The sequence below is a fragment of the Amphiura filiformis genome, chromosome 12 (genome assembly GCF_039555335.1).
Source record: "Amphiura filiformis chromosome 12, Afil_fr2py, whole genome shotgun sequence".
Taxonomy (NCBI): Eukaryota; Metazoa; Echinodermata; class Ophiuroidea; order Amphilepidida; family Amphiuridae; genus Amphiura; species Amphiura filiformis.
The window spans coordinates 26,096,374-26,124,095 of record NC_092639.1 but is presented as its reverse complement, the minus strand read 5'-3'; the positions used below and the strand labels follow the sequence as shown (position 1 = coordinate 26,124,095).

The following is a 27,722-nucleotide window of genomic DNA, read 5'->3' as shown; positions in this document are numbered from 1 at the left end:
TACTATGAAATTAGGTGGTCGGTCACCAGTCAATTCATAAAAATTCTCATTTCCGAACTTGAGGTAATCATACGGAAGAGCTAGGTTGAAATCAAGGAATTCTATAAGTGGCACTCCATCCCCTTCGACGGATATAGCCCAATTACACAATATATTCACCGGGTACAAGCCGGGATAGCCTGGTGATGTCAGATTAACCACTTCGGAATGGTGTAAAATGATCGTGTTTTCTCCACATAGATCTGTAGTACCATTGAACAAAACAGAATAATGGTGCATAACTTTAATTTAAGATTACATACTATTTTTCTTTACATTTTGGCTCTGAATGGAATATTTTGCTATTCTGGGATCCCATCCTCTTTTTATGGTATGTTATGGTTTGAGTAGATATTCACGACAAGATGGCATTCCCCATACTTCCCAACCGTTTCCCATTCCATCCCGCGTGAAAAATCCCATTGGAGATCAATCGTTTTATGTTTCTGCTCCCATACTGTGGAACAGCCTCAGAAGAAGATCTTATTTTTATCTATCCTATTGACTCTGTTTTTTGTTTGTTTTTGTTGTTGTTGTTGTTGTTGCTTTTCTATTTTTTTATTATTTATTTATTAATTGTTGTTTACGTATTGATGTATGTATGGATGTGTGGAGGGTTGGGGTGTGTATGTAGGGCATACTGCATTTTACTGTTCATTTTCCTATGCACAATACACAGTGCTCTCATCATTGAGGTGTGACTTCTACAAACAGTGTATGTTAGATGTATAGGGCATTTCCTAGTTAACGTTACTGTGTGAATAATAACCGACCAATATTGTTTGTACTCTCTGAAATTCTAGGAAATATAGTTTTGTAACATGTCCTAAATTTTTAGCTAATTTAGATATTTGGAAATATTCGCACTTTGGTGTTTTAGTAAGTAGGGCACGGCATGGCCTGCAAAATTCCCGGTGTAAATCGACTGCCACTTTAAGTGACTATCACTCTGTTGTAGACAGCTCTCTTCCGAAGGGCATTACAGCTAAATCACTTGACGGATATGTTTTGTACTTGCTGTCAATCAAGAATAATGTACATTACATGTAGGCTAAAAACTGAGTATGTGGGGCATCTGCAAATGTTCGTAACTCCCTGATATGTAAATGACAGATAACAGCAAAAATAGCTCTCATGTCTGTCCATAAGTGGGTGATTATTGATTGACAAGTGCCATATTTGGGCATAAGTGCAGTCCGCCATTCAATGTAGATGAAAGACTATACTTTATCGATTGATTTTCCTGGAGTAGTTTCCTGTTAACCAGGTTTAAGTACTGCAAAGGTCGAATCATGTTTGCTGTGCAGTATAACTGCACTATGGGTGTATTATATCAACAGTTCAAATAAGTAAACAATATAATTGAACAACTATCTAAAAATATTTTACTACCCGTGTTCATACGGTAACATACCATCACAGCCCAACTCATCGGAACCATGCAGACACTGAGGTATAGTATCACACACGGCAGCTTGATACAGACATCCATATCCAGAGTGACACTGAAACTCGTCATTTGCACATTTCACTGAAAAAAGGTAAAGAGGAGGAAAAAGTGGAACTACAAAAAATGTGCAAAGATAACACAATATTTTTACAGAAGATGGGGTGAAATGAATAAGCTGGTGGCAGCAAGTCAACTTTCCAAATTTAGAGAATAAATTTATAGGTATTGTTTTTAGTCGACGTCGTGCATCTATCGTCTCATATATCAAACACGGGTGACATCATTATTTCAAAGATTTCAAAGATATTTCAGGGTAACCTGATTGACAGCCTTATCCTTTCACTTATCTCCAGCAAAATGCAGAATTTGGTATTAGGTGAAAAGCTCATATTTGTCTCATAACATGTTTAATTAGTCTTAACTGTGACATACAACGTTTGGAACTAATTCGGCCGTGTTTTGACGTTATCTTCGGAAATATATCGATTTGGAACTCCTTATTTCAATATCTTAATGCGAAAAATAGGATCTCTCATTTGATATCAATTTATTACATGAATATCATTAATAAAAACACTGTAGACTATAATACTAATCATGATTATAACGCTGTTTAGGCTACATTTATTATCATAACTTGTTTTGAACTCCAAGAATACCATTACATTATATATTACCAAACTCGTCCCGTAGCTCCAGGTCCACATCAAAGCCCCATCTACTGTTATAACCAGTCGTAAAGGTGGCCCATCCGGACGTAGAATTCAATGTCAGCGTCTTTACACTTAGATCACCAGCTAAACGAAGAACTGTTGATTCTTCTGATATATTATTCCCGTAACCTACAGTAAAATAATCTCCACTTAGAGAGACACCGAAGTTGATAAATGTCATCACAATGTAGCCAGGACTTGTGCCTTGAATGAACCAGGCGCATGATAGGTTATTCGCGTAGTTATATGGGTAGCGAGGAAGAGAATGCAGGCGAGTGACGCTGTATTTTTTCAATGTGATTTCGGAGTCACCACAAAAGTCTGAAAAAGAATGCATTTATTACAGTTATTACAGTTGATATCATAATCACGTGATTAACATAAAAGACCTGTATGTAGAGCAACAATAAAATATGTTATCAATCTAGTACTTCAAACTTTCAAACAAAATTAAAATATGCTATTAGGGGACGTGCAATAATTATGTGTACCCCGGGGTGGTGAATTATGGGGGGGGGCAAAGATTTTTTTGGCAGGCCAAAAGGAGGGGCAATCATTTTGTGGCAAGTCGAAAGGGGGGTCAAGCGATTTTTGGCATGTCGAAAGGGTGGGCAAGCGATTTTTGGCACAGATATTTTGGGCACCGTTTCTATAATACGTTCTAAAAAGGTGTAGGAAAACGTTAGGAACACGTTCAAATATGCATAATTTCCTGTTCGCTGCGCTCGCATTATATGATAAGACAATTTAAGATTTTAAATTCAGGTTCCCCAAAATCTTGCATGGGTAAGGGGTGCAAAGATTTTTTGGCACACCAAAAGGGGGAGCAAAGGTTTTTTGGCACGTCAAAAGCGGGGGCAAAGATTTTTTTGGCACGGTCAAGGGGGGGGCAAGCGATTTTTGGCAGACCATTTTGAGAATTCACCACCCCGGGTACACATAATTATTGCACCACCCCTTATGTGACAGTATCTGGACAGCAACGTTTAAGGTCATTGGAAGTTCAATCGTCATTTAGACTCAAGACTATAAGGAGCGCACCATTTGATTCCCACGGTTATTTGATGTTTAAACGAAACAGTATAAAATGTTCAATTATAGACCTGGACAATACCAACAACTATCACAGGGTTTATTACATAATATTTCTAGCACTTTTTAGCATAGATTTTCACTTATTCATCTCTTTCTGCTTTTTTATGGTTTTTTATTTTATAAACTGTATATTTGTGTGCAAATTGAGGGCGCTATTTACATATATTTTTATTTAATTTAGCCAAATAATATAAGCCATTCCTAACATTTCATGATCAAAAAGTTTTTTGACAATTTTGTTGTTATTTGTTACTCTTCTTATGATGTTTTAATGCCATTATACCAGTGTCTACTCCTTGTAAAGAACAAAACACGATTTAAGATCAATAGCGCCATCAGTGTCTACCTTTTCTTAAAAATGACGTAGAGTTACATGCTATCAAAGAACCGTACAGAGGGCATTGGAGTTTTGGAAGGAAAAAATTGTCCATGTCCCACTGAAATGATGTGTCCCTAAAATATAAATATTGTTACATTGGTTAGCTGCGACACTTTTTCGTTTCGACTATGGCAGACACTTCATAAATCGCAAAACGTATCTCCCAGCCGAAGGTGCGACACTTAAAAGAATCACATATTTCCAAATATATCGTACTCTACTTACCGCACTCGTATTCGTCGGACTCGTCATAACAATCAAAGTTGACATCACAAACTAAACTCTGATCGATACAACTATAACCAGATTGACATTCAAACTCACTAGGGTGACATGTTTCTGAAATAAAGAAAAAAATAAACAAATTAAAGTGTAGTGATTTATAGTGCGCTACGCACTGGCACAGGCACAACGCCTAGACATTGATCCACAAGCCTCAGCACACTTTACATACATGAATTCAGTGAAAAGCTGACATTATTCATCATTTTCTACCCCGGTATCCAAAGATTTATCGTCTGAATATCGAATCGTGCATAGCACATTCACGTGTATCGATCCCGGGTATTGATTTTAGTGCTGTACAATGTAATTATTAACCAGGTGATGTCGGTGTGCACTGTATAAATGCTAACATTTGTTACTTATTTTTATATAGAAAAACATATAAACCGCATGTTGACGATAAGGTGAAATTCTAACAAGACATAATGAATACCGTAATATGCTGACCCTTACGCTAGTAGCCCATACAAGACAATACAGCTCGAAGCGACTGCAAGAACGTGCATCCCACGTGACCATATTTGCGTAATCCTCCTAAACTATTCGCCGTGTAACAGGATTATCTACCATAGCAATAGATGAATACAATTTGTGAATATATCGACCTGCACTTTCTGCGTTCATTCTATAGATCGTATTCTATAGAATACTCATATCATGCTAATCACTCGCACCTGTAAGATAAGTATCTTTGAAACGAGCAGTATTGAATTCAATCAATGATATATTCAAAAAATTGTATGCATCTATTGCTATGGTATATAGTGGTATATAGTTAATCCTGCTACATCATCACTTCTACTGCGAATATACACACCGCAGTGAAGCCTACGCATAAAACAGTTGGCCGGAGTATGCGCAGTATGCTTGTTCATCCTAAGGACAAACTTCTCCCTCAACAAAAAGCCGAAGCGATCTATGAAATCCCCTGCGAAAATTGTTCTGGTACTTCTGGTTCGCCTCAAAGAACACCAAAAAGTGGTGGAAAAATTTGAAACTAAGCCCTACACACGAGCCAGTCGCAAATCATCTACCATAGACATTCATAAGTCAGCTATCACCAATCATGTTGCCTCTACAAATCATACTATCAATTGGGAGTGCTCAAAAGACATTGCCAGAGAAGCTGACAAAACCACTAGGTGGCTGAAAGAAGCCATCTGGAAACGACGAAAAGGAAAAGACACTCTAAACAAGGACGAGGGGCCTACTCACTCAACAACATCTTTGACCAACTCATAACGCTCTCTATAGTTATTCCTATTGCCTACAAAATGAAGTAGTCATGTGATGAGTTGCCAGTCTGATGAAACCACTGGTGTAGTGGTGAAACGTCACTAAAAATGTGAGTTTAACACCTTCGTTATTATTGGATTTGTATAAACAGAATCATGTCCACAGTCGGAATCTAACAATCCAAATGAACTTGTTCAAAGAACTTGTCATGTTTCGAAATTGAGTTATTTTATAATTAAATGTACGCTGTAACATCAATATAGGAACCATTATAGAATTATGCTTCCAAATGCTTTTTACGAATTTGGCATACGGTAACCCGTTTTGGAATAATGGTCATTCATTCAGAGGGTAGTTGCTTGTCTCCATGTATTTTATATTGTTGTCCGTTTCCAACAAATGTTGTAGTATAAATTAGTGATTTAGCTTACCATGGTCAAGAATTCTTTCAATTTTGACGAAAAAGCCGCCATCAAACCAATCTGCCCATTGTCTAAACTTTATCCACATAGTGGAGTCATCTATCAGCATTTTGTTTATAACTGTCCAGAAGAATTGTCCAACGATGTAGTCAGAGGTAAAAAATCTCCCCAACGCCAATGTCAAATTGCCATACATCAATGAATATGATAGAAACATCATAATGTCCAGGAGTTGTCGATACGAAATGCCAAATACAGGTCAGATCAACTGGACGAAAATCTGGAAAACTTGGTGAGGTCAAATATGTAACATCGCCCGCCTCCATCGTAATATTTGATATCGTTTCACAAGCATCTGTCAAACAGAAGTAACAATCACGAATTCAGTAAATACACTGTTTCTAGTTAACAAATGTCTTCATTTTTTTAACATCATTAATATTGAATATTGAATAGCACTTGTTTCATTTACTTACGACAATGCCATTCGTCAGATCCATCCATACAATGTAACACATTGTCACAAACCATCGATTGGGCCACACACCCGAACCCTGAGGTACACCAAAAGTCATCATTGGTACACCTGTCTGAAATGATAATAGGAGGCGTAATATTGTGATAAAGAACCCCAAGCATTGCGACACAAAGAATATAGATCTTCCATTTTATTGTCAACACTCAAAACACTTCCGATATGATCATTCACCTCGGTCTTGTCAAACATTCTTACCACAGTCACGGATTTCTTCCACAAACTTTTCGTAATCGGAACAGTTTCTGCAAACAAGAACATCGCCCAGGCATCCACTACCAGAATATTGAGATCCACAGAGTAAATCACCTCCTACACATGGAACTGTAAAACAATGAGCCCAGAAATTAACCATAAATTTACTAACTCCTCATACCAGAATTCTGGTAAGTTACAATTAGATTTAGACCTATTGATTTCAATAATGAATGCTGCTATGTACAAAAGTATAGGCAAATGTACAAAAGTATAGGCAAATTTGATTTGCGGCTCAACATTCTACGAACATGTGATTTTCACCGATTTTTTTCCTAAATATAAAAAGAAGTGACTATTTCAAACTAACTAACAACTAAAAAGTCAACATCTCTTGGAATAATTTTGCAAGAGCGAAATGAAAATCATGGATTTTATTAGCTTTTATTGCAGATGGTGGGCCCTACCCCCCCCTTCCCGGTCATTTTGGATGGTCCTACCCCAGGTTTAAAATGAGCGCAAAGGACTAATCTACGATTAGCTTAAGGGATGGGTATGAACGTTTGGACAGTATTTATTGTGGACATTAGAGCACATCAGACATATCGAATTGCATTCTGAATACGAAGAATGTCCTTCTGATATCAAATAATTTTGATTTTTTGAAATTCGCAATGTAATACAGATTTTATGGCAAATGATTAAAAATTGATATTTTGATATTTAACAGTACTCGAAGTAAACTTTATAAATCTGATAATTTATAATTAAAGTGTATGTAGGTGGGATGAAAAGCCGACGATCAATTGAAAATTTTGACCTTTCGTTTTGAAGATATGGATTTTTTTCCCAAAACACAAAAAAAAATAAAAAAAATAGGTCTTTTTAGGAAAAAATCCATATCTTCAATATTAAAGGTCAAAATTTTCTTTTCAATTGATCATCGGCTTTTCCTCCCAGCTACATACACTTTAAGAATATATCATTAGATTTATAAAATTTACTTCGAGGACTGTTATATATTAAAAATGTGAAAAATATCAAATTTTAGTAATTTGTCATAAAATTTGTATTATATCGTGAATTTCAAAAAATGAAAATTATTTGATATCAGAAAGACATTCTTCGTATTCAGATGCAATTCGATATGTCTGATGTGCTCTCATGTCCCACAAAAATACTGTCGAAACGCTCAAAACGCTCATTTCAGATCCCTTAAGTCGTTTGGGCATAAAGACGCGCATTTTGTTTTAGATGGAATACCCCTTTAAGGGGTTGGTACAACCTCGTAGGTCTGGGGTCTAGAGTGTAGAAATCGTAATGAGTAATTCCCCCACTCCCGTGACTCACCTGGATTTAAAACTCTTTTAACATTTATCGAAAAGCCTCTGCTGCGATATTTATGTCCTGACTGAAGCCTTATCCAAATATCACTTTCCTCTAACACCAATGTTGTATCAGGCGAAACATAGGAATCTTCCTCCAATACTTGAGTACCAGATGTGGAACTATTATCTCCTACTCCGACAGAGAAGTAGTCGTAATAATAACCGTTTATGAGAAGTAGCGCGAGCTCGTGAATGTCCACAATGAAGCTTCCATTATCATTGGAAGTGAAGTATAATGTCATATCTAAGTTGTCTGGATAGAATCTGGGATAGCCAGGTGATGTTACGTTTACCGTTTCACCTGTTGTCAGATGAAACACTTTTGAAACAATATCCTCTGGGAAAAGAGATAACAGGGCGATTAAAATACTAGGAAATGTCTTTTATATATATATATATATATATATCTATTTATTTCTAAAAAATACCTTAAGGGATCTGGAATAAGCGTTTTGAGCGTTTCGACAGTATTTTTGTGGGACATGAGAGCACATCAGACATATCGAATTGCATTCTGAATACGAAGAATGTCTTTCTGATATCATATAATTTTCATTTTTTGAAATTCACGATATAATACAAATTTTATGACAAATTATCAAAATTTGATATTTTTCACATTTTTGATATATAACAGTCCTCGAAGTATTTTTGTATAAATCTAATGATATATTCTTAAAGTGTATGTAGCTGGTGGAATTTTGACCTTTCATATTGAAGATATGGATTTTTTCCCAAAAGACCTAATTTTTTGGGTGTTTTGGGAAAAAATCCATATCTTCATTACGAAAGGTCAAAATTTTCAATTGATCGTCGGCTTTTCATCCCACCTACATACACTTTAAGTATAAATCATCAGATTAATAAAGTTTACTTCGAGTACTGTTAAATATCAAAAAGATCAATTTTTAATCATTTGCCATAAAATGTGTATTACATTGCGAATTTCAAAAAATCAAAATGATTTGATATCAGAAGGACATTCTTCGTATTCAGAATGCAATTCGATATGTCTGATGTGCTCTAATGTCCCACAATAAATACTGTCCAAACGTTCATACCCCATCCCTTAATAGCATGTTAATCGTGATGTCTGGAAGACATGAATTATACAGATGGGAGCTTTTTTATGCATAAATACCTATATTTACGTGAATAGTTTTTGTTTATACACATTTTACAACATGTTTACAAATGTTTTACAAATGTTGGTATATGAATTTCATTTTGAATCCATCATCTTCTTTAAATACATTGTGCCAGAATTTTATTTTTAATTATTATAATTTACATTAAGGTTGGTCTGAACCCTGGAATTATGAAAACTTTCGGGCCTCATAACTGCTAAATTATTAGTCTAAAGAATATAAAAGTATACATTTTTAGACTGGAAATGACTTGCTGAATTCATCTGTGATGTCCAATTTGGGCCAAAATGCTCATTTTTGGAAAAAAAAAAAAAAACGGGTTTTTTTGGCCCAAATTTTTTCGTGCAACGTAACAAAAAAATTGTTTGGCCAAAAAAATTTTTTTATTAATTTTTAAAAACTAGATAAAAATATCTAGGGACCGTTTTTTTATGTATTTAAAGACGTTTTTTGGAATTTTCTCCAAAAATGAGCATTTTGGCCCAAATTGGACATCACAGATGAATTCAGCAAGTCATTTCCAGTCTAAAAATGTATACTTTTATATTATTTAGACTAATAATTTAGCAGTTATGAGACCCGAAAGTTTTCATAATTCCAGGGTTCAGACCAACCTTAAACCACACACACAAAGCCATCAACCTAGATGATTCACAATAACAATTCACTGGTTTTGCTATATATTTCATTAATCACATTATTTTTACTGGAAATGAATTCGTAAATAGAATATAGAAATATTAAATGACCTTCATCTCTGTTGTTCATTGAACAATTCCAGCCAAGACAATTTTCAAACTTAACTAAATCACGATTTAGAATGTTTTTACACTCGAAAAATAAAATAAAAATGGAGTAAATATTGCTAAACACTAACCTGTACCGACGCTGGATATTGACATGAGCATGAAAAGCAGACTACATGTATAATACCTTGCAATATATTTCCTCTTGGAGTCGAACGCCATTATCTAGTTATATAGTTCTGATTTACCAATGAAACATACGAAAAGACCTTTTTTACGAAAGTATTCCTCACAGCGTTAGTTTATAACCTCAGGTTTATTACGAAACTCTTGATTCTACTGATGTTAAATTACAACTGATTGGTGTTCAAGTATCTGTAACTAGTTCAGACGCTGGAAAGTGAACGATGATTGGTTGCCGCTAGCATTTGCAAAGCCTTGTCGTGTTCTGCTATAAAATTATAAAGCGAGTGACATTTTTGTATGAATCAATGAATTGGTTTAACAGAATACATTCTGACATTGTCAGTGATTAGAAAGCAAATGCAAGTAGCTTCCCAGAGCCGATAATTCACCTGGAAATAAATTGTTTCCGAATCATGTAAATAAGCAATACCGTAAAACCTCGTCTGCAAGCATATATAGTGCTTTTGGTGAAAGCTAAATTAATTCAGGCGCCATCCATCGACAGAATTATAACATTTTGGAGTTTGAGCATATAAATAACCGATACAAGTTTCTACAAACAAGTATTATTGTAAGACCAATCTATTGTATTATTATTGTAAGACCAATCTATTGTATTGGCATATTTTCGGCTGTGTCATATTAACTTTTGCTTTCATCAAAAACACTCTATATTCTTGTAGACGAAATTTTAATGTATGGTAGCTCTTGTGTTAATGGTGGTTTCTGCTTTCATTGAAGCATATCACAAAAACAAGTTATTGCTTCAGTGGTTTTAATATTAGATGCAAAAAAAATGCCAAATCTCGATTCAGTGGAGAGAACGACCTGGATTGGGTCACCGCGAGCCTTTAAGGGGTCTCATAGTGATCTTTTATAGGATAGCTCCTGTTGAAAAGTAAACATGGCATACACCAACTTAGTCTGGCTGCCAGTGGGTATGACGTTGTTTTGATGTCCATAGTCTGTCAGCATTGAGCATGCTGTTGAAAAGTTTTCCAAAGTATTCCTCTTGTCATGGTGATTCAGAAAAAGTATACTTTTACCTATCTGTGACATTCCCTCTTCTGGAGTTATAACCATAAAGGTCAAAGGTTACGATTTGACCTCCATAGGGGTCAAAACCTGAAAAATACTTCAGTTACAATTAAAAAAAGAATAGTTTAATAACATGGTATCAAAGGTCAATGTCCATTGAATCATAGACCTGGCAATTTTTTGCTATGTTACCATGGTTACCCATGTAAGGAAACATACACAATACAAACTATTATTTTTCCGCATGGATTTTTTTATGATGAACAATTTGAGACGGATTTGGTGAAGATCGGAGCATTTTTCAGGTTTTGTGACCTTTGACCTTTTTGCTTATAACTTCAGAAGGGTATGTCACAGATAGGTAAAAGTATACTTTTTCTGGATCAACATGGCAAGAGAAATAATTTGGAGAACTTTTCAACACCATTTGAGCAGTTTGAATTTTGACCTCTGTATGACACGCCATAATCTCAAAATGCTCAATGTTGACAGAGGTCTAGTAAACTTATTGTTGAAGTTGGTGGTCTTGAGAAGCAATATCCATCAAAATCAAAAGTATGGACACCAAAACAAGCTTTTGTGGCAAAATTGCGTTTGGCAGCCGGACAAACTATCATGTGTGAGAAATCCTATGGGTCAGTAAATGTTATATACAGTAAGCCAAAAAATTAAGGTACCAGTTGTGTTCACCCCCGTATATCCTAAATAAAGACAAGTATGTCAAAATTAAAACAAGCAGCTAATACCCTTACTCTTTAGCTCTGATTTAAGACCTTATTTGTTGAAATTGGTTGAGAATTAAAGAAACGGTGATCTAAAACCTAATGAAGAAACGAAATCAAAAGTTGCACTTTTGTGTTCTATCAATGAAAGCACGACGCTAGTTTTAACGTGCTAATCAATGGAAGCGCGGCGCTAGTTCTCTTGTTCGCGAACGCTTTGTGTACACATCAATAGGGCTTGCAATGGAGCAAACTGCAACTTTTAAATTGGCATCTTCCTTGGGTATTTGAGCTTATTTGGATCGTCATGGGTTTTTTTTCTGGAACAATTTCAACAAAAAGGGGCTTGAATTCGAGCTAAAAGAGGGGGTGAACATAACTGGTACCTTAATTTTTTGGCTTACTGTATGTTATTTTTTACTAAGTTTTATATCTGGTAAGAGCCCATGTTTTGCAGCTTATGGAAAATGATGATTTTGTTTGTTACACGCTGTATTTATTATCAACCAAAACACACCGGAAGAGTTACTTGAACAAATGAGGATATAATCTGCATATTCTTGGGAATAATTGACGACCATATGACAATCATTTTGACCATGATATAGTGCAAAAATGAGTACATTTGTAAAACCGATAGAAAACAGTCAAATGAGGACTAAATCAAAATATAACAGTAATAAATCGTGAAATTATTATCTATGTCTATGTATGTACAATATAACAAATGCCACACATCGATTATTTCTGACATTTCTCTTTAATTAAAAACAAAAAAAAAAAAAATGGATTTTTCACCCAAAAATCTTACCAGATGTGAAAGTTCGTAAATAAATAACATATACGTGTATAATATGTACTGATCCATGGCGTTTTTCACACATGATAGTTGGTGTACATGTATGTCATGTTTACTGTTCAACAGGGTCTAAACTTTTAATACATTGTCTTATATACAATACGTGATTATAATGATTATTTCATTGTTTTGAAAAATTAGCATTTGTCCTCACCATATAAATGTTGGTACTAATATCAGTAGAATCAACGGAAAAACACTATATAATATCGCAATTTTCCTTTAACACATTGTTAAGGTTTGACACTATTTTAAAGTGTTGCGATTTGGTAGTTCACAGCATCTTGCGAATGGTAGTCAGCTTTGGCAAAAATCGCATTGCTCAGTTCATATCGAGTGTGTGAAAGAATTCAAATATCACAGATATACTTTTGTAGTTCCTGTGGTTGTAGAGTTATGTTGTAGGAGGGCTGAAACACCTGCAACACTTACATAAACGTACATTAAAAAAAGCGCAGTGATTTATAGTGCGCTACGTACAGGCACAACGCCTAGACGTTGATCCACAAGCCTCAGCACACTTTACAGGTTGTCGCTGACCACTATGGCCCACATCATTCCATAAACCATTTAACAATTTAACATAACTCATTAACAACGATAAATCAAGCAAGCTTTGAAATTATATGGTTTGTAGCATGAACTTATGCAAAACATCAAAGTGTTATTTTTCAATAATATATTGATTTACATAATGAAAATCGACTGCTTCGACCAACAGTACCTTGTCTACCCTTAATGGACAACTTTCTAAACAATACTTTTAATCCATCCACTAAATGCGATGTGCTTTAATTTACTTATAATAATTTAATTATTACGCACACTAAAAGCCATTAACTTACATGTATCACTATGACAATTAAAAGGTTTGGCGCCCTAATCACATTATTTTGTTAAAAGCAAGTAGGCAAAACATTTATCGTAATAAAACATACAATACGATGTTTTCAAACCTCTGTACAAATTGGAAAATCAATTTAAAATAATAAAAGGAAATGTCTTTGTTAAAAAAAAAAAGAAAAAAGAAAATGAAGATAAAAATAAAGATGCTGGCAACTTAAGTTTAGTTTATGCGCCTGTGAAACAAGCATCTAAAAGAAACTTGCGAGGTGGATACGCCTGTAAAGCTTGCTCCCCGCGTGTTGCCCCACAACCATTTTCAGGTTTTTCATTGACGCCTCTCTTAATCTTGTCTCAGGCCCACTTTTGTCCTGTCTCTTGCCTTTCAATAGGTTGCTTGTTTTAACGTGATCACGTTTGACTGTCATCAGTGGGCTTGTGATCGGATACTACTTTGTTTTGTATGTAATTGGTTTGCAAATTGTAGCATTTGTCATTATATATACCATGTATTTTTGAAATTGTGAAATAAATGTTTCTTGGAACATTGGATCATTGGATCATTTATTAATTTCAAAACATGTAAAAGGCTTATTGGAATACATCCTTCGTCAGTGTTTGTCGTTATGTTAGTGAAGAAAGGTCTTTTACCTTAGAACACTTAACTAGCCCTTCGGAAAATGGCAGACATACAACCATCTAAAAAGTAACTTTCGCCTTTTCAAATTAATGATAATGATCCAAAGGTAACACATCAATGTGATCTTTTATTATTCGGTATCCTATCCAAACATGTCTGTATATCAAAATAGAGCAAAATCGAACCTATTTATAGGGAAACAAAAAGTCCAGAATAAACATGATCAAACAGCTGATATTTTTGTAAACTTCAAACTTACATTGAGAACTTGCTATATATGTTGCAATAAGGCCACGAATATTATGATGGTGTAAAAAGAATCTATTTATACGTCAAGTTATTTGTACGCACAAAACCATTTAATTGTTGTCCCATTGGGACATTCTATTTAAAATCCACACTACTCCTGTGGAAGAATTTGGAAAATATCTTCCACAGGGGGACTGTTAATTTTGAAAGCCATACTCCCCCTGCATTATGGTTTGACTATCTTCCACAACTAAATGGAAGTTAACCAATTGTCTATTGTATTCAAAACGCATACTCCCTCTGTTGAAAACTTTAACTTAATCTTCCGCAGGGGTAGTGTGGATTTTAAATGGAATGGCCCTTATGACCACGAGCTTCAAAGACGTCCATATCCGTGTTATTTTGATGGAAATGGAAGTAATAAAATTGTCATTGATTTAATAACTTTAAAACAATACCGATTTATTAATTTCAATACACGTAAAAGGCTCATTTGAATACGTCCTTCGTTAGTGTTTGTCGTTGTGTTAATAGAGAAAGGTCTTTTACCTTAGAACGCTTAACTAGCCCCGGGACCTAGCCCTTCGGGAAATAACTATAATGTAACTGTATATAATGATCAATGTGATCTTTTATTCGGTATCCTATCCAAACATGTCTGTATATCAAAATAGAGCAAAATCGAACCTATTTATAGGGAAACAAAAAGTCCTGAATGAGCATGATCAAACAGCCGATATTTTTTTAAACTTCAAACATACATTGAGAACTTGCTATATGAATCAATAAGGCCACGAACGTTATCATAGTGTATAAAGAATCTATAACGTCAAGTTATTTGTACGCACAAAACCATTTAATTGTTCTACAATTATGACCACTAGCTTCAAAGACGTCTATCCATCCCCGTGTTATTTTGATAGAAATTGAAGTAATAAAATTGTCATGAAACAAAAAAAAAGTTTCTTACATATCATAACAGAGACATGAATGAAAAACGAAAACACCTTTAATTGCTTCAATGTCCAGTGTTTGGGTACTTCCGATCGTAATTGAATATTTGAGAAATATTACTATTTCTATGTGTAACTTTATTAAACTTTTTGAAGGTTAAGAAAACAAACCTATTATGTCCTGAGAAAACAGTTAAAGTCGTTGTATTTTTATTTGCTTGTTTTCTGGAATATTTATTTTCAATTTTTAAATCAGCTGAGGTCATTAACCGTGTATTGATTTGAGGACGATTTTTTATTGTACCCCAATATAAGTTGCTATATATTGAACTGTGTATAATATGGGAAAAATAAACTGACGATGTACCATACAAGGCACTACATTATAATCCAAAACAAACTCATATTTACCATAAAAAACGAATAAACACAGCCGGCTCTCAACAAGCGATATTCAAAATTTCGCGCCGAAATTGACTAGTTCAATGACGCCATGGTTACTTGCGCTCAATTGTTGTCAACCTTCGTTGTATTACTAGGACGTCGGCGCCCGGGAATTTTGAATATCGCGTGTTGAGATACGGCTGTATATTTTTTGAGTTTGTTTCAAATAAAACCACGTGATTCGTGCTTGATAATTTTCTATCATATAAGGCATAATGTTGTGATTGCCGGAGACATCCTTTAAGCAATTACAGGGCGAAGGTCGTATTTTAAAAGTGATAAACTAATATGTGCATGATAGGGAGAAAAGATTCCACCAAGCGCAACAAAGAGACAAAACACAATTGCTTCAGTCAACCTTTATTGAAACAGGTTGTTTTTGTTTTACTCTTTTCTTCTCTGTACTTTTCACCACTCATTATTTATTTATTCAGTTCTTTTGTTTGTTTGTTTTTTTTAGTTCTTTTGTTTCAATTGTTTTGCTTCGTTCCAATTCTTTTGCTTCCATCAGTATTATTGTGTGGTCACCATAATTGTTATTGTCTACAACTACTGCGCAGCGTCATTGCATGCTGTGCTTATACGCCGTAGAAGTTTTTTGCCAAACGCCAAGAGTTTCTAGAATGCTGTTAAAATAAGAAAAGTTTTAATGCTAATTTATTGCACATTCTAGGGAAGCGTGGTTAAATTTTTGAAATAACCGAGTGAGAGGGTTTTCAATAAAATATTTTTCCTGTCAAAACTGAAGCATCCTCTGTATAAAAGAAAATATGAATATTAACTGCACATCATATATAACGATTCGTGATACCCAATTGTGGCACATTTCATGTCGTTTATGAGGCAGAGAATTTTATTTCAATTTTATATACGCCAAAATATTTTTTAATTGAGCGAGAATGGCGATAGAAAAAACGTTGACAATTCCATGTAAAAATTACATTAGACCCCGCCAAAGATTACTGTTTCGTTTTTATGGTAATCTAATCTTTTATTTCCTGAAATAAAATTAGGGGTCTAATGTGGATTTCTTGTATAAATGATAAAAACATCGACGTGTATACAAGAAGGTACAAGAAAAATGGTAGGCTGCATTATACTGACCGACATATACGGCGAGTAGAGCACGTGCGACTCAAAATCGATATAATGTATGAAAAAACTATTGTATAGGCTCATTTATTGTCGGATTTCTGTATGTACAATACGCAGTTAACAACAATTGAGCGCTATTAATACACATTAATATTTTTAGGCAAATAAAATATGGTACGTTTTTGCTTGTCACGTGGTAGGCCTATTTTGAAGTTGCGATTATATGTTCAAATAAGTTTCAAATGGATACCAACAAGACAAGTGGCGCTAGGCTCATAGAGTATCCAAAGCGGTGCGCCGTGAGTTCGAACCCCGCCTCTGCCAAACTTAATTTTACTTTTTTTAAATTTCATATTGGGGAAATGTGACTGGGAGAATTTATGTATGACGTGGAGTGGTGTGCATTGAACCATAGATGTCAAAGAAAGGCTGATCACTCGCACCTGTAAGATAAATATCTTTGAAAAGAGCGGTATTGTATTCAATCTATGTTTTCTGACATACACAGGTGATTTAGTGCAATCTGCTTGTAGTGCAGGGCGGTCTATTCAAAAATTGTATTCATCTATTGCTATGGTAGTTAATCCGATTATGACGTCACTTCTACGGCTTATTGGGCGTCCAATCTGTTCATTTGAGCATATCAACATAAATAACATAAATAATAATTTGAAGACCGTTTTAAGACTCCTGATTCTCAATAAGATGCGCCGCCAGCGGTTGCTCTTGGCAGTCCAATGTTTTACCGTTCCAGCCACTATTGGATTATAATGTGGAATAATAATAATGTTGAAATAATATAAATGAGGCCAAAACTCAAAAATGGTCCTATCAATGCTGTAATGTGATATAAAATTGGATCGATTGAGCCCATATTTATTGGTCGAGCTATGAGTTTTAAAATATTGGACAAGACGTAGTGGAGTGCAATATTTTAAAACTCATAGCGAGACCAATAAATATTGGGTGTAAAGCATCCAATTTTATCATTATTATGTGTTGGATCCAATATATTCACACACTTGGATTCATCAAAACATAATAATATTTAAAATTGTTTCTCTTCTCGCTAGGAATAAAAACAAATGTCATACAGTTCCACGGTGCTTAGTCAGGAGAATAGCTGTGTGTCATAAGGTCAAATTTTGAAAATGGTCCGATTTCATCGAAACTGGTCTAATGTTACTCTCCTAAACATATGGAATCTCATACATATACATTCACAATTTTGGCGCAATTTGTATTTGATTGTCATATCCCCTTCAAAGTTAATGCAGCATTTGACGTATGATTTCATGCGATTCTTAGGTTATACATTTATCAACCAACATTTGTCGATAGGAGTAATTTGAGACAGGTTACGATTGAGTCGGTACCCTTTGAAATTTGCCCTCTGTACATAAGCTATTTGGACGCACTACTTATCTTAAAGCCATAATGTACGATCTTATAATATGAAATTGGTTAATTTTTTTCAAACCTGATTTTTTTTGCATATTTGTAATGTTTACACATGTCCCAACTTGCACCTAAATGAAATCGGCCAAATTTGTTGTCTTTGTAGGTCAACAGCATAGGCGTAGATCCCGGGGATTTATCCCCACCCCCAATATTTTGCCAGGGGGATGGTCCATACAATCACCCCCCCCCCCAATGTTGACGCCTGGTAATGGGTTTCTGACCAAATGAACCTGATATTTGCCCATTTTAGCCCCAAAAGTGCAAATTTTCGCGCACTTCGCGCGCATTTAATCTACTTTTACACCATATTTCATCTGTTTAGCTTCAAAATAGCAAAACATTTCGCGCGCTTCGCGCGCATTTATATCATAAACTAATTCTGTCGCCAAAGGGTGCTGGATTGACTATACTTCAAGATTTTTTCCGAGTTCATCCCCCCAATGTCAAAAAGAAATCTACGCCACTGGTCAACAGAGCAAAGTTCGACATATTATCATAATATAAAAATTATGATAATATGTCCTCCCATATAAAATAACCACTGGGGTTTCTTTCACTTTACCTTGTTATTTCAACTTAAAATGGACAGCAACCCTTCCCGGCAGTTATTACTAATATAATTTCAACATTTTGAATAAAGAATAACAAAATTAAAATTTGACGGAAATCGTACATTAAGGCTTTAAATCAGCATAGTGGCATAGAAAAAAATGGAACCAATTCTACTTTTATCAATTGACATGTAAAGATACCAAAAAAATTATAGGAATGGTCTACAGGGTCTGTGGTGTCACACCAATTGTGTCCCCGAGTATAAATTTAGGTACACATGCATTCCACTGCACAAAAAAGTACACAAAATATTGTAAAATAATCACGTCTACACTTTATTTTTTTATATAATCGATCTTAAAAGGTATGGTATATGCTACACAAATATAAAAATCTATTCTACGTGATATTGTAGTACGCAAGCTTTAACTAAACTAACCGGATAAACAATTTACATCAATGTTCGTTATGTTTTCTTTTCCAAAGCAAAATAATTTGAAACATTTGCTAATGTTAGCGCTACAATCCAGGAATAAAATAGTTGGCACATTTGCACTAAACAATTGAAATGTGTGCCCTATCAAAATTGGAGAGGCGAGTGAAACATGCATGCAATTATGTGAAGTACAGACTCTCCCTATATATATCTCACCCTTCCCCACTCCCCATCTTTTAATGTTGGAGGGTCTCTTGGGCATGATGACATCATGGCTTGGTCCAACATTGAATTGGGGAGCGGGAGATCATACCAAAAGACAGGCAAAGTGTGTCAACCTTTTTTTCCTGGATTGTAGTTATTGTACGAACGTGTCTGTCCCCTTAAATGACAGATATGACAATTACACGTTGAACAACACGACATTTATTAAAGTAGTCAGAAAATAATTTATCCTTCCAATTTCCACGCATCTTTTTATAGCCTAGATTACTAATGCAAGCCTACAGTAAAATTGAAAAACATGTTTTGACATTGAATGGTTAAAATCCGAAAAACCTTTTGTTTTTATTATTTTTCAGATTTGTAATCAGCAAAATACTTCTTACCAAATATCAAAATATAAAGAAAATGCGAATCCTATTATACTGCTTTACACATTAATAAGCTTAAAAGCTTTAAAAACCTGACTCTCGGGAATGAAGGTTGGAGAAACCTTTTTTAATTTGGTTCAAGCATCAGATATTAATATGATGCATGGACCATTTATTAATGTATGTCCTGTCCATCTTGACGACGACCAACGTCGGTTATCAGTGGCCTGGATTGAGGATAGACAGATCAATGTCCATCGTATTTGTTTACTGTAGTTTTGTCGTTGTTATAAATATGATCTTAAGTCAGGTTTAAATCTTTCCCATCGGACATTGCGATTTCATGGTATTTTGCATCTACCGCTGACTCCTACAACACATAAATAAAAACACAAACATAATCAAATAAGTATTGTATGCAGAAAATGCAATAAAAATATGGAAAAGTGCTCTATCTCAACATTATGCATCAGTCGTTACATTCCAGTGATTTTTATACACTTTTATTTGTGGCGTGACTTTTCTTTATGTAGTCTTGTCCTCGAGTGCTTTGAAGAAGTAAAAACATTTTTTAAACTGTTCTTGTTGCTAATACATTTTAATTTTGTGTAGAATAAGTGTATTTAGACAAATTACCTGATCTTTAGTTTTGTTGTCATCAAACCCTAGCTTCTGACGCCACTTGGCAGGTAGCAGCACAATGCACCAGGAAAACGCATCAGATATTGGAACCACCAAACGTGGGTCCACGACCTCTTTGTTTTCTGGATACTTCCAATCTATAATATATTGAACAAATCCGGGAAAGCTTATTATAACCTTCGAAGTTTAAGTAGCATTAGTTATTTCCATAAAATTGATCATGCATATTTGCAGATAAGCTTATAACCATACGCATATAATCATAACTACCCAGCAAACACAAAACGTTTTCGACATCATTCGCAAAAGGTTATAAAACGTTGTCAGAAAACGTTTAAATGTCGGGTTATATAAAGGGTATATAAAGGGTATAAAACGTTTCCATAACATTAAAAAACATTTTTTGATCATCTACTGCCCAGCAAGCACAAAATATTTTACAGACACGTTTAAATGTCGGGTTATATAAAGGGTATAAAAACGTTTTAATAACATTCCAAAAACATTTTTGAAAACTTGACACAAACATTCAATGTTATTTTGGGGTTGAAAAAATATTTTGCGAAAATGTTTGCCCAAAATATTTGCAATAACGTTTTACAAAAATATTCATGACATTTATATAACCCGACATTTTAATGTTATTAAAACGTTTTTACCTAAACCAAAACCCAAAATATAACTTATATAAAACGTTTTTAAAACGTTTTTGTGTTTGCTGGGTATATAACTACATGCCAATGAACTGCAAAACAAAAGAAAACAGTTTTGCAACCAAAATGACGCTTTCAAATATGCAGGTAGGCTAATTTTAGTCTGACTTGTCACCTGTATCCACATACCTTTGATTATACTGGCCACATAACCAACAGACATAGCTATCGTACAAAGCACGCATGAATACCACGTGTACGAGAGGGAATAGAAACCTAGAACACCAGACCTGAAACGGCAGGATAGAAGTTGCATCAAAATCATTCAAGATGTACATGTTACTACAGTACAAAGAAATAAAGAAGAAGTCGACAACTTGTAAGTTGAACATTGATCCAATATTCTGTCAATTCAGATAATGTTCTTTGCAAGAAGCGATTAAGATTACGGTATAGAGTGATCAATGGGATGGAAGGTGTCTACTGTGATGACATCATGGCGGAATAACAGAAATCCGTTTGAACACAGAGAGGATGAAAGTTTAGTAGTACAGAAAATGTCCAGGTACCTTAAAATGTTTTAATTTGTAACTGCAACGTATCAGGGAAATGGTGGCGTGAGAATGATTCCCAGATATGTTGGGTGGAAGATATCAATAGCCTTAGAAGACAAAGGTCCTTCAAGGTCTGGGGACTCAGAGAAAGAAAGACCACGCGGCTACCCCAATGGCACCCGATGAGCTTCACTATGGAGGTTACGGGTTCGAACCCTGGTGGGGCCTAGTACGCTCTCGTGGAAAAATTGAGTTAGCTTGAAATTCCCCTGGACAAGGAACTTATTGCTAATTGTCTCGTTGTAACCCGTACGAAACTCAGGGAGCTGATCCTGGTTGCGAAGGTTATTTGTGGAATGTCTAGGGTGTGCGCTCTTGAAGCAGCAAAGTCCCTGATTGGTTGTTAAATGGTTTGTGGAATGATGTAGGGCCGTAGTGGTCAGCGACAACCTGTAAAGTGTGCTTGTGGATCAACGTCTAGGCGTTGTGCCTGTGCGTAGCGCACTATAGACCTTTTTCTCAGACGTCACCAATCAATCGATATTGGGGTCCAGCATTCGAGTCATCAGCACCCAAACGCAAATGCCGCACCGGCGCACGCGATCAACTTTGCGCCACGCTAGGCGTCCTGCGCGGAATTGCCAGCTCGCAGTACGCGTTTTGTTCGTCATGGTGTAAAAAGTAAACAAAAATGTGAAACAAAACAAAGATTAATTTTCAAATAGCATGGCGGTTTTTCCGTGTCTTTTGTATTTTGTGGTATCAAAACAATCTGAAAGAAAGGTAACCAGTATAATACAGCTCCCTTTAAAAAATATTTTATGATAGCTAATGTGAAAGATGACAAAACAGAGGAGAAAATACGCAGAATTTGGTGTTTTCACACTCTGGACATGTGGGAAACGCACGTGTTGTTTGTTTACATCTGAGACCCCAATATCGATTAGGTGACGTCATCAGAAAAAGGTATATAAATCACTGCGCGTTTTCTTTTGTGTGTGTGGGGGGGTGTGGGGTGTGTGTGCGTGTGTTCATTACGTGTTTAAAATATATCCTGCATGGAGTAACTACGAGTATCCCGAGTATCTCCACCCTGGTAAGATGTCTTTGACTGTTATTTTCCTCCAAGCACATCTTCCGTGCAACTTTCTTCCGTAACCAAATTTCTAATACGTTGCAGAAATATTTGGCGACCATTATAAAGGAATCTGGACTATTGTGGACTTTAAATTCTTCTGCGTTCAAACTGATTCTGCCATTGTAAGTTAGTATAGTGGAAAACGCCCATGATGCCATAATGGGAATCGACACGATATTGACGTATTCTTTTTTCAGCGATGTTGCAAAACTTTTATATGAATAATGCATAGAACGTGTCTCCGCCCAATTACGAGATCAGGAAAGACAAAGGTGTATAACAAAACTCCCGTGGTTTTACCAAAATTAAATATTTGTAAATCGACCTCAATTGACCCCTAGATGACCTTATATCCAAGAGTCAATGGCGTAGCGTGGGTCATCATATTTGGGGGCACCGACCATGATTGGGGGACACCGGACCTGATGGGGGGGGCACAATTAAGCCCTTTTTTGGCAATTTTCCTATGGGATTTTCTAAATTTTGCAATCGATTGAGGGCACGTGTCCATATGACGCTACCTATTGCAAAAATAGGTTGACACTTTTGACACTCGCATCCACACACACACCCACACCGACGGTGGTTTAAATTACACAGTCCCTCTTGTGGAGTCGTTCCGCGTTGGCGGAGACAAAAACGCATTCATGACCATCTGTGAGCCAGAAAGGGAAATAAAACTGATAAAATGTTGCGACAAAGTTTGATAGATGAAAGGACCCTTGATATTAATCTCGGTCCGAGCACAGATCGGTTTGGGACCAAGACTACCTAGAGATGGCTTTTATTTTCTTGATGTTTCTCTCTGACAGTTTTGCGTTAAGAGTAGCATGTGCATGACATATTGATACTTAATCGCTTGTCTTTCCCTATTATTAATGATAGTTCCACCAAAAAGTTTGACGCTTTTTTCCGACCTGTCCCATATCTCAAAAAATTAGTTTTATTCTTGCATGTCGGCCGCAGGTTTCCAATTCTTTACAAATAAAAACCCGACATCACTCAACCCACTTTCAAAAATTATATACCACTCAACATTTCAAGGTTTATCTGCATGTCACGTGAAGTTCATATTCAGTGTGCCGTTAGTAAAATGAATTTCCTCCATCTGACCTATATTATGCTGTTTTTGTGTTATAATTAAAGACAGAGATAAAAAGAATTTATCGCGTCTGACGTCATCTGTCAATCAAATTCGAGCACGGTTTGTTCACAAGTGTCGTGATGATGACTTGCTGAGCGCGGCGCGCGGTATAACCGGGCGCCTTATTGTTAATTTCGCCCCTTCAAACATGCAAACCATCTCAAAAGTTAGGTCTTTATAGTAGGAAACTTTCTTTCGCGAAGGCACCATGTCAACAATGCCTAGAAAAGCTGCTTTTTGCCTTGTAAAATTACGTAATTTTTCGCCATTTTGCTGCTATTCCTTTTCTCCGATCAGCACCAGATAGATCGGTCTTCCTTTTACGCGCTATTAACCTGTGTAAACCAATCAAGGATCGTAATTGACAGTGACATCAGACGCGATAAATTCTTTTTATCTCTGTCTTTAATTATAGTTTCACGATTTTTTATTAAAGTAAGCTCCTTTCAAAATATGTCACTTTTACCTACTCAAATGCAAACAGGTTAAAAACAATTGAATATATGAATACAAAAGCCACCTAAGTCCATACTTAAACCAAATTGAGTTAAGCATGGGAAAGTGTTCCTTTACATAGGCCTGTCATATGTATGAAAGAACAACTCAAATTCATCCTCTGTGTCTATTGAGCATGTGAAAAATAGCATGTATGAAAGAATCACCCAATTCCATGATTTGAGTCTTGTAACACATTGATTAAAATCCAGTATGTATAAAAGTCCACTTGTAACACATTCATTGCTAGAGAGTGACTTTTGAAGAAAAAATGGGTTTAATAAAGGAAAGTGTGTGGTTTATATTACATGGCAGAATGCTTATCAACATTATACATACCTGTGCGCTTTATTTTGTATTATCTTACTAGTGGTAATCTCATTCTAACATTGTTGTCTTTGTATATGATTCAAAAAACCACCTAAGTCCAAAATTTAAAATGAACCCCACGAAGTTCCTGAAATGTTAATCGTCATACCTAATACAGGTTAATCCACTCATTTGCACGTAAAACTTACCATATTGACCAGGTAAATCTAACTGAAGGAATTAAAATGATACACAGGTTTTTCTCTCAAAATCACTTCCCATGGACTTAGGTGGCTTTTGTATTCATGTATTCAATTGTTTATTCGCCCACTGTTGAGAGATTTAGATCATTTTCTAGTGACAGTGATATTTTTTTCTTCATTACGTTTCGATTCACCCTTTGCACGCCATCTTGCTACCAAAACGAGGTCCTCCCTGCTATACCGCGGAAACTGGGTGTGTTACCTGTGGGGGTCGACGGTATTAAAGACAGATTTGTGTGTGCGAACTCAAAAATAGCGCAAATAGCGCGAGTGTACGCAAAAGAAACTTTGTACGTGAGATGAGCGTTGTCGCAAGGTCTGAACGCTGTACCGGCGTCAGCTGAATTCAAGTACGCTTAGAGAGCACAGGCATGGAATATTCCAATCAGTGTGTTATTAATCTAAGCTCCCTGCAAACACATGCGCAAAAAGTGAACTTTTGTTTCTCGCACTTTTCTAGCAATGCGCCAGAAGGCTTTTGCAAAGCATGCGCGGCAATTAAAGCACGCGTTTTACAGGCGTACGCACAAGCAACACGCGGTTTTTAGATTTTCTTTACAGTAATTTAAAGTATATTATGTCAATTTTACATTAATGGGTAACTATTTCTGTTCATTTGCCATACGTAATGAATGTAATACTCACTGTCGAAATGCTCTTTGTTAGCTTTTGTTTTTGTCTCGGTAGCTCATTTTTATCAATTTTGGAGGCCATTTTGAATAAAACGCCCTCTAGGGAGATATCCTAATAGGCCATAGGCATATGCATATGCATGGCTTATGTATGAATACTAGTATCACCAATTGAACTTCCTAGTTTACTTATTCAGTGCTATTAAGTGACTGTATTGCCCCATAATAGGCCATTTAAATGTATTTGGCGGCCATTTTGAAAAATGCCTTCTATCTGCCTACAGAATGCCTCGATATTTAGGAACCCCTTCCAAATTTGATGCTGAGGACCAAAGGAAGATCCACAAAAAATTTGACGCTTTTGTCCGGCCTGTCCCCATATCTCAAAAAATTGTTGCCACCATTCCTTACAACACTGGTAACACCATTGGTCTTTTTAAAGGAAAAATACGAAAACAAATATTGCAACAAGTGTCAACTTGTAATGTAATAATTATTTTCTTGCAATGGAGTTAAATTTGTTCGGCAATAATGGCCTTTAATTAGCATTGGGTTCGATCTTATACTTCTCTTTAACACTCCCCTTTCATGATGGCTAGCCACTGTGTATATACCTTCCATACCTAATTCTATAATATTTTACCAGTTAAAGTTTAATATAGTTATACAATGAATGCAATGACTACTATTAATAAGCCTACCTTGGTCCTTCGTCTTCCATTGTAGGTTCAGCAGATGGCGTCATCGTGGTTTCTGTGTACATTGACGACCACGTAGTGAATGTACTATTTATCATATCGGATTCTTCGCATCCCTCAGTCGATAGAGGAAGAGCTCTTCTGGTGGCCGGATACATCAGGGAACCTATGCTTAACCATAAACCAAATATCACTGATGTAGCAAAACCAATCGAAGTACCCTGAAAAAAAGCACATTGAACAACGAGCTGAACTGAGATACTCAGATCGGAAAAGGAAAGGACAGCCATAGATTTAAGTAAGTCCTGCATACATATGCGTGATGAGTAGTTTGCATCCATAGTGCAGTGTCGTCCACGGCATATTCACCGTGACCTTTCCAGCCATAAACCCGTTTATTGAAGATTAAACCGATATATGCAGTACTAAACCATTATAGTAATCTATTGTCCAATGCAAATTTATTACCACCTGATAATATTGATCCAATGAGCGACCGAATTGTCCGCTACGGACGACTAATCCAATCGATAATGATGCTATTGACATGTACGAGTGGAGCTCCACTGACCGAGATTTGGGGTATTTTTTACTGGTTTGCAGCTGTTTGCTGTCATTTACTCATCAAGGCGGACCACCGTTATTATAAGGACTATGCCAATTATTTAAAGATTGACATGTAGAGAATAAGCCATAATTGATTGACAGAAAGTACTAAATTTGTACCTATGACGGTTTTATGACACCAATGTTCCAAATACGACCAAAAAATGGCTGCCCGGTGAAGCAAAATGTGCATTGGAATAACATGGCGAGTTTGGATAGATGGTAGGATTTCTTTTTAAAAAAATGTATGTTCCCCCGTTATTAAAGCTTGTACCGGGTTGAAGATTTAGATATTTGGAAAAGAATAAGTAATTGAAACATAGAGCAAGTACTAAAATCATAGCTTTTATACTTTTGGATATATGATGCTAACTAGTTCATCCCATAAAGCTACAACACAGTGCTACCAGTAGGGTTCAAATGCCTATTGTGAGTGCCCCTGTGTTGTGTGCATACATGTAGTTAACAATAACTGCATGATGCCATAATTGAAATCAAAACATCTCTCATGAGAACGTATTGTCGACGTAACGGAGCCAGTACGTCGGTAGCATAACAGTGACGGAATCTAAACCTGTGCGTTCAAACCGTTCCATAGACATTATTCATCACGATCGATAGTGATATTGGTGATCCCATCGAACAACCGTGGCTCTATATATAGAATTTGCCATTATAAATAAAATAGGTTATGTTCAAACACAGTAATCTGTCTTATCCTTATTCGTTCCAGGTGTAATCCTTTGTTAAGCACCGCTTCCTTTGGTGGTACATATGGTTCACATGTAAAGAGAGCCGACACATCATATGAAATCTCCTCGTCATGTAACTGTACAATGCTGTACGTCCTGAATCTTATTGACAAAGTCCTGCGATTCGATGTGAT

The 27,722-nt window shown here is 35.8% G+C and overlaps 1 protein-coding gene across 1 annotated transcript in view; it reads right to left on the bottom strand.

The window, feature by feature from the left end:
* Positions 1–18,668: 18,668 nt before the first annotated feature.
* Positions 18,669–27,722, bottom strand: part of LOC140165988 (sodium-coupled monocarboxylate transporter 1-like) — a 35,063-nt gene continuing 26,009 nt past the window's right edge. Inside the window, exons 13-16 of the mRNA XM_072189348.1 lie at positions 26,234–26,451; positions 21,187–21,287; positions 20,339–20,481; positions 18,669–20,072 (exon numbers count right to left, since the gene is read on the bottom strand). Of these exons, the coding sequence (XP_072045449.1) occupies positions 20,004–20,072; positions 20,339–20,481; positions 21,187–21,287; positions 26,234–26,451 (531 nt within the window). The 3' untranslated portion in view covers positions 18,669–20,003. The remainder of the gene's footprint in view (positions 20,073–20,338; positions 20,482–21,186; positions 21,288–26,233; positions 26,452–27,722) is intronic.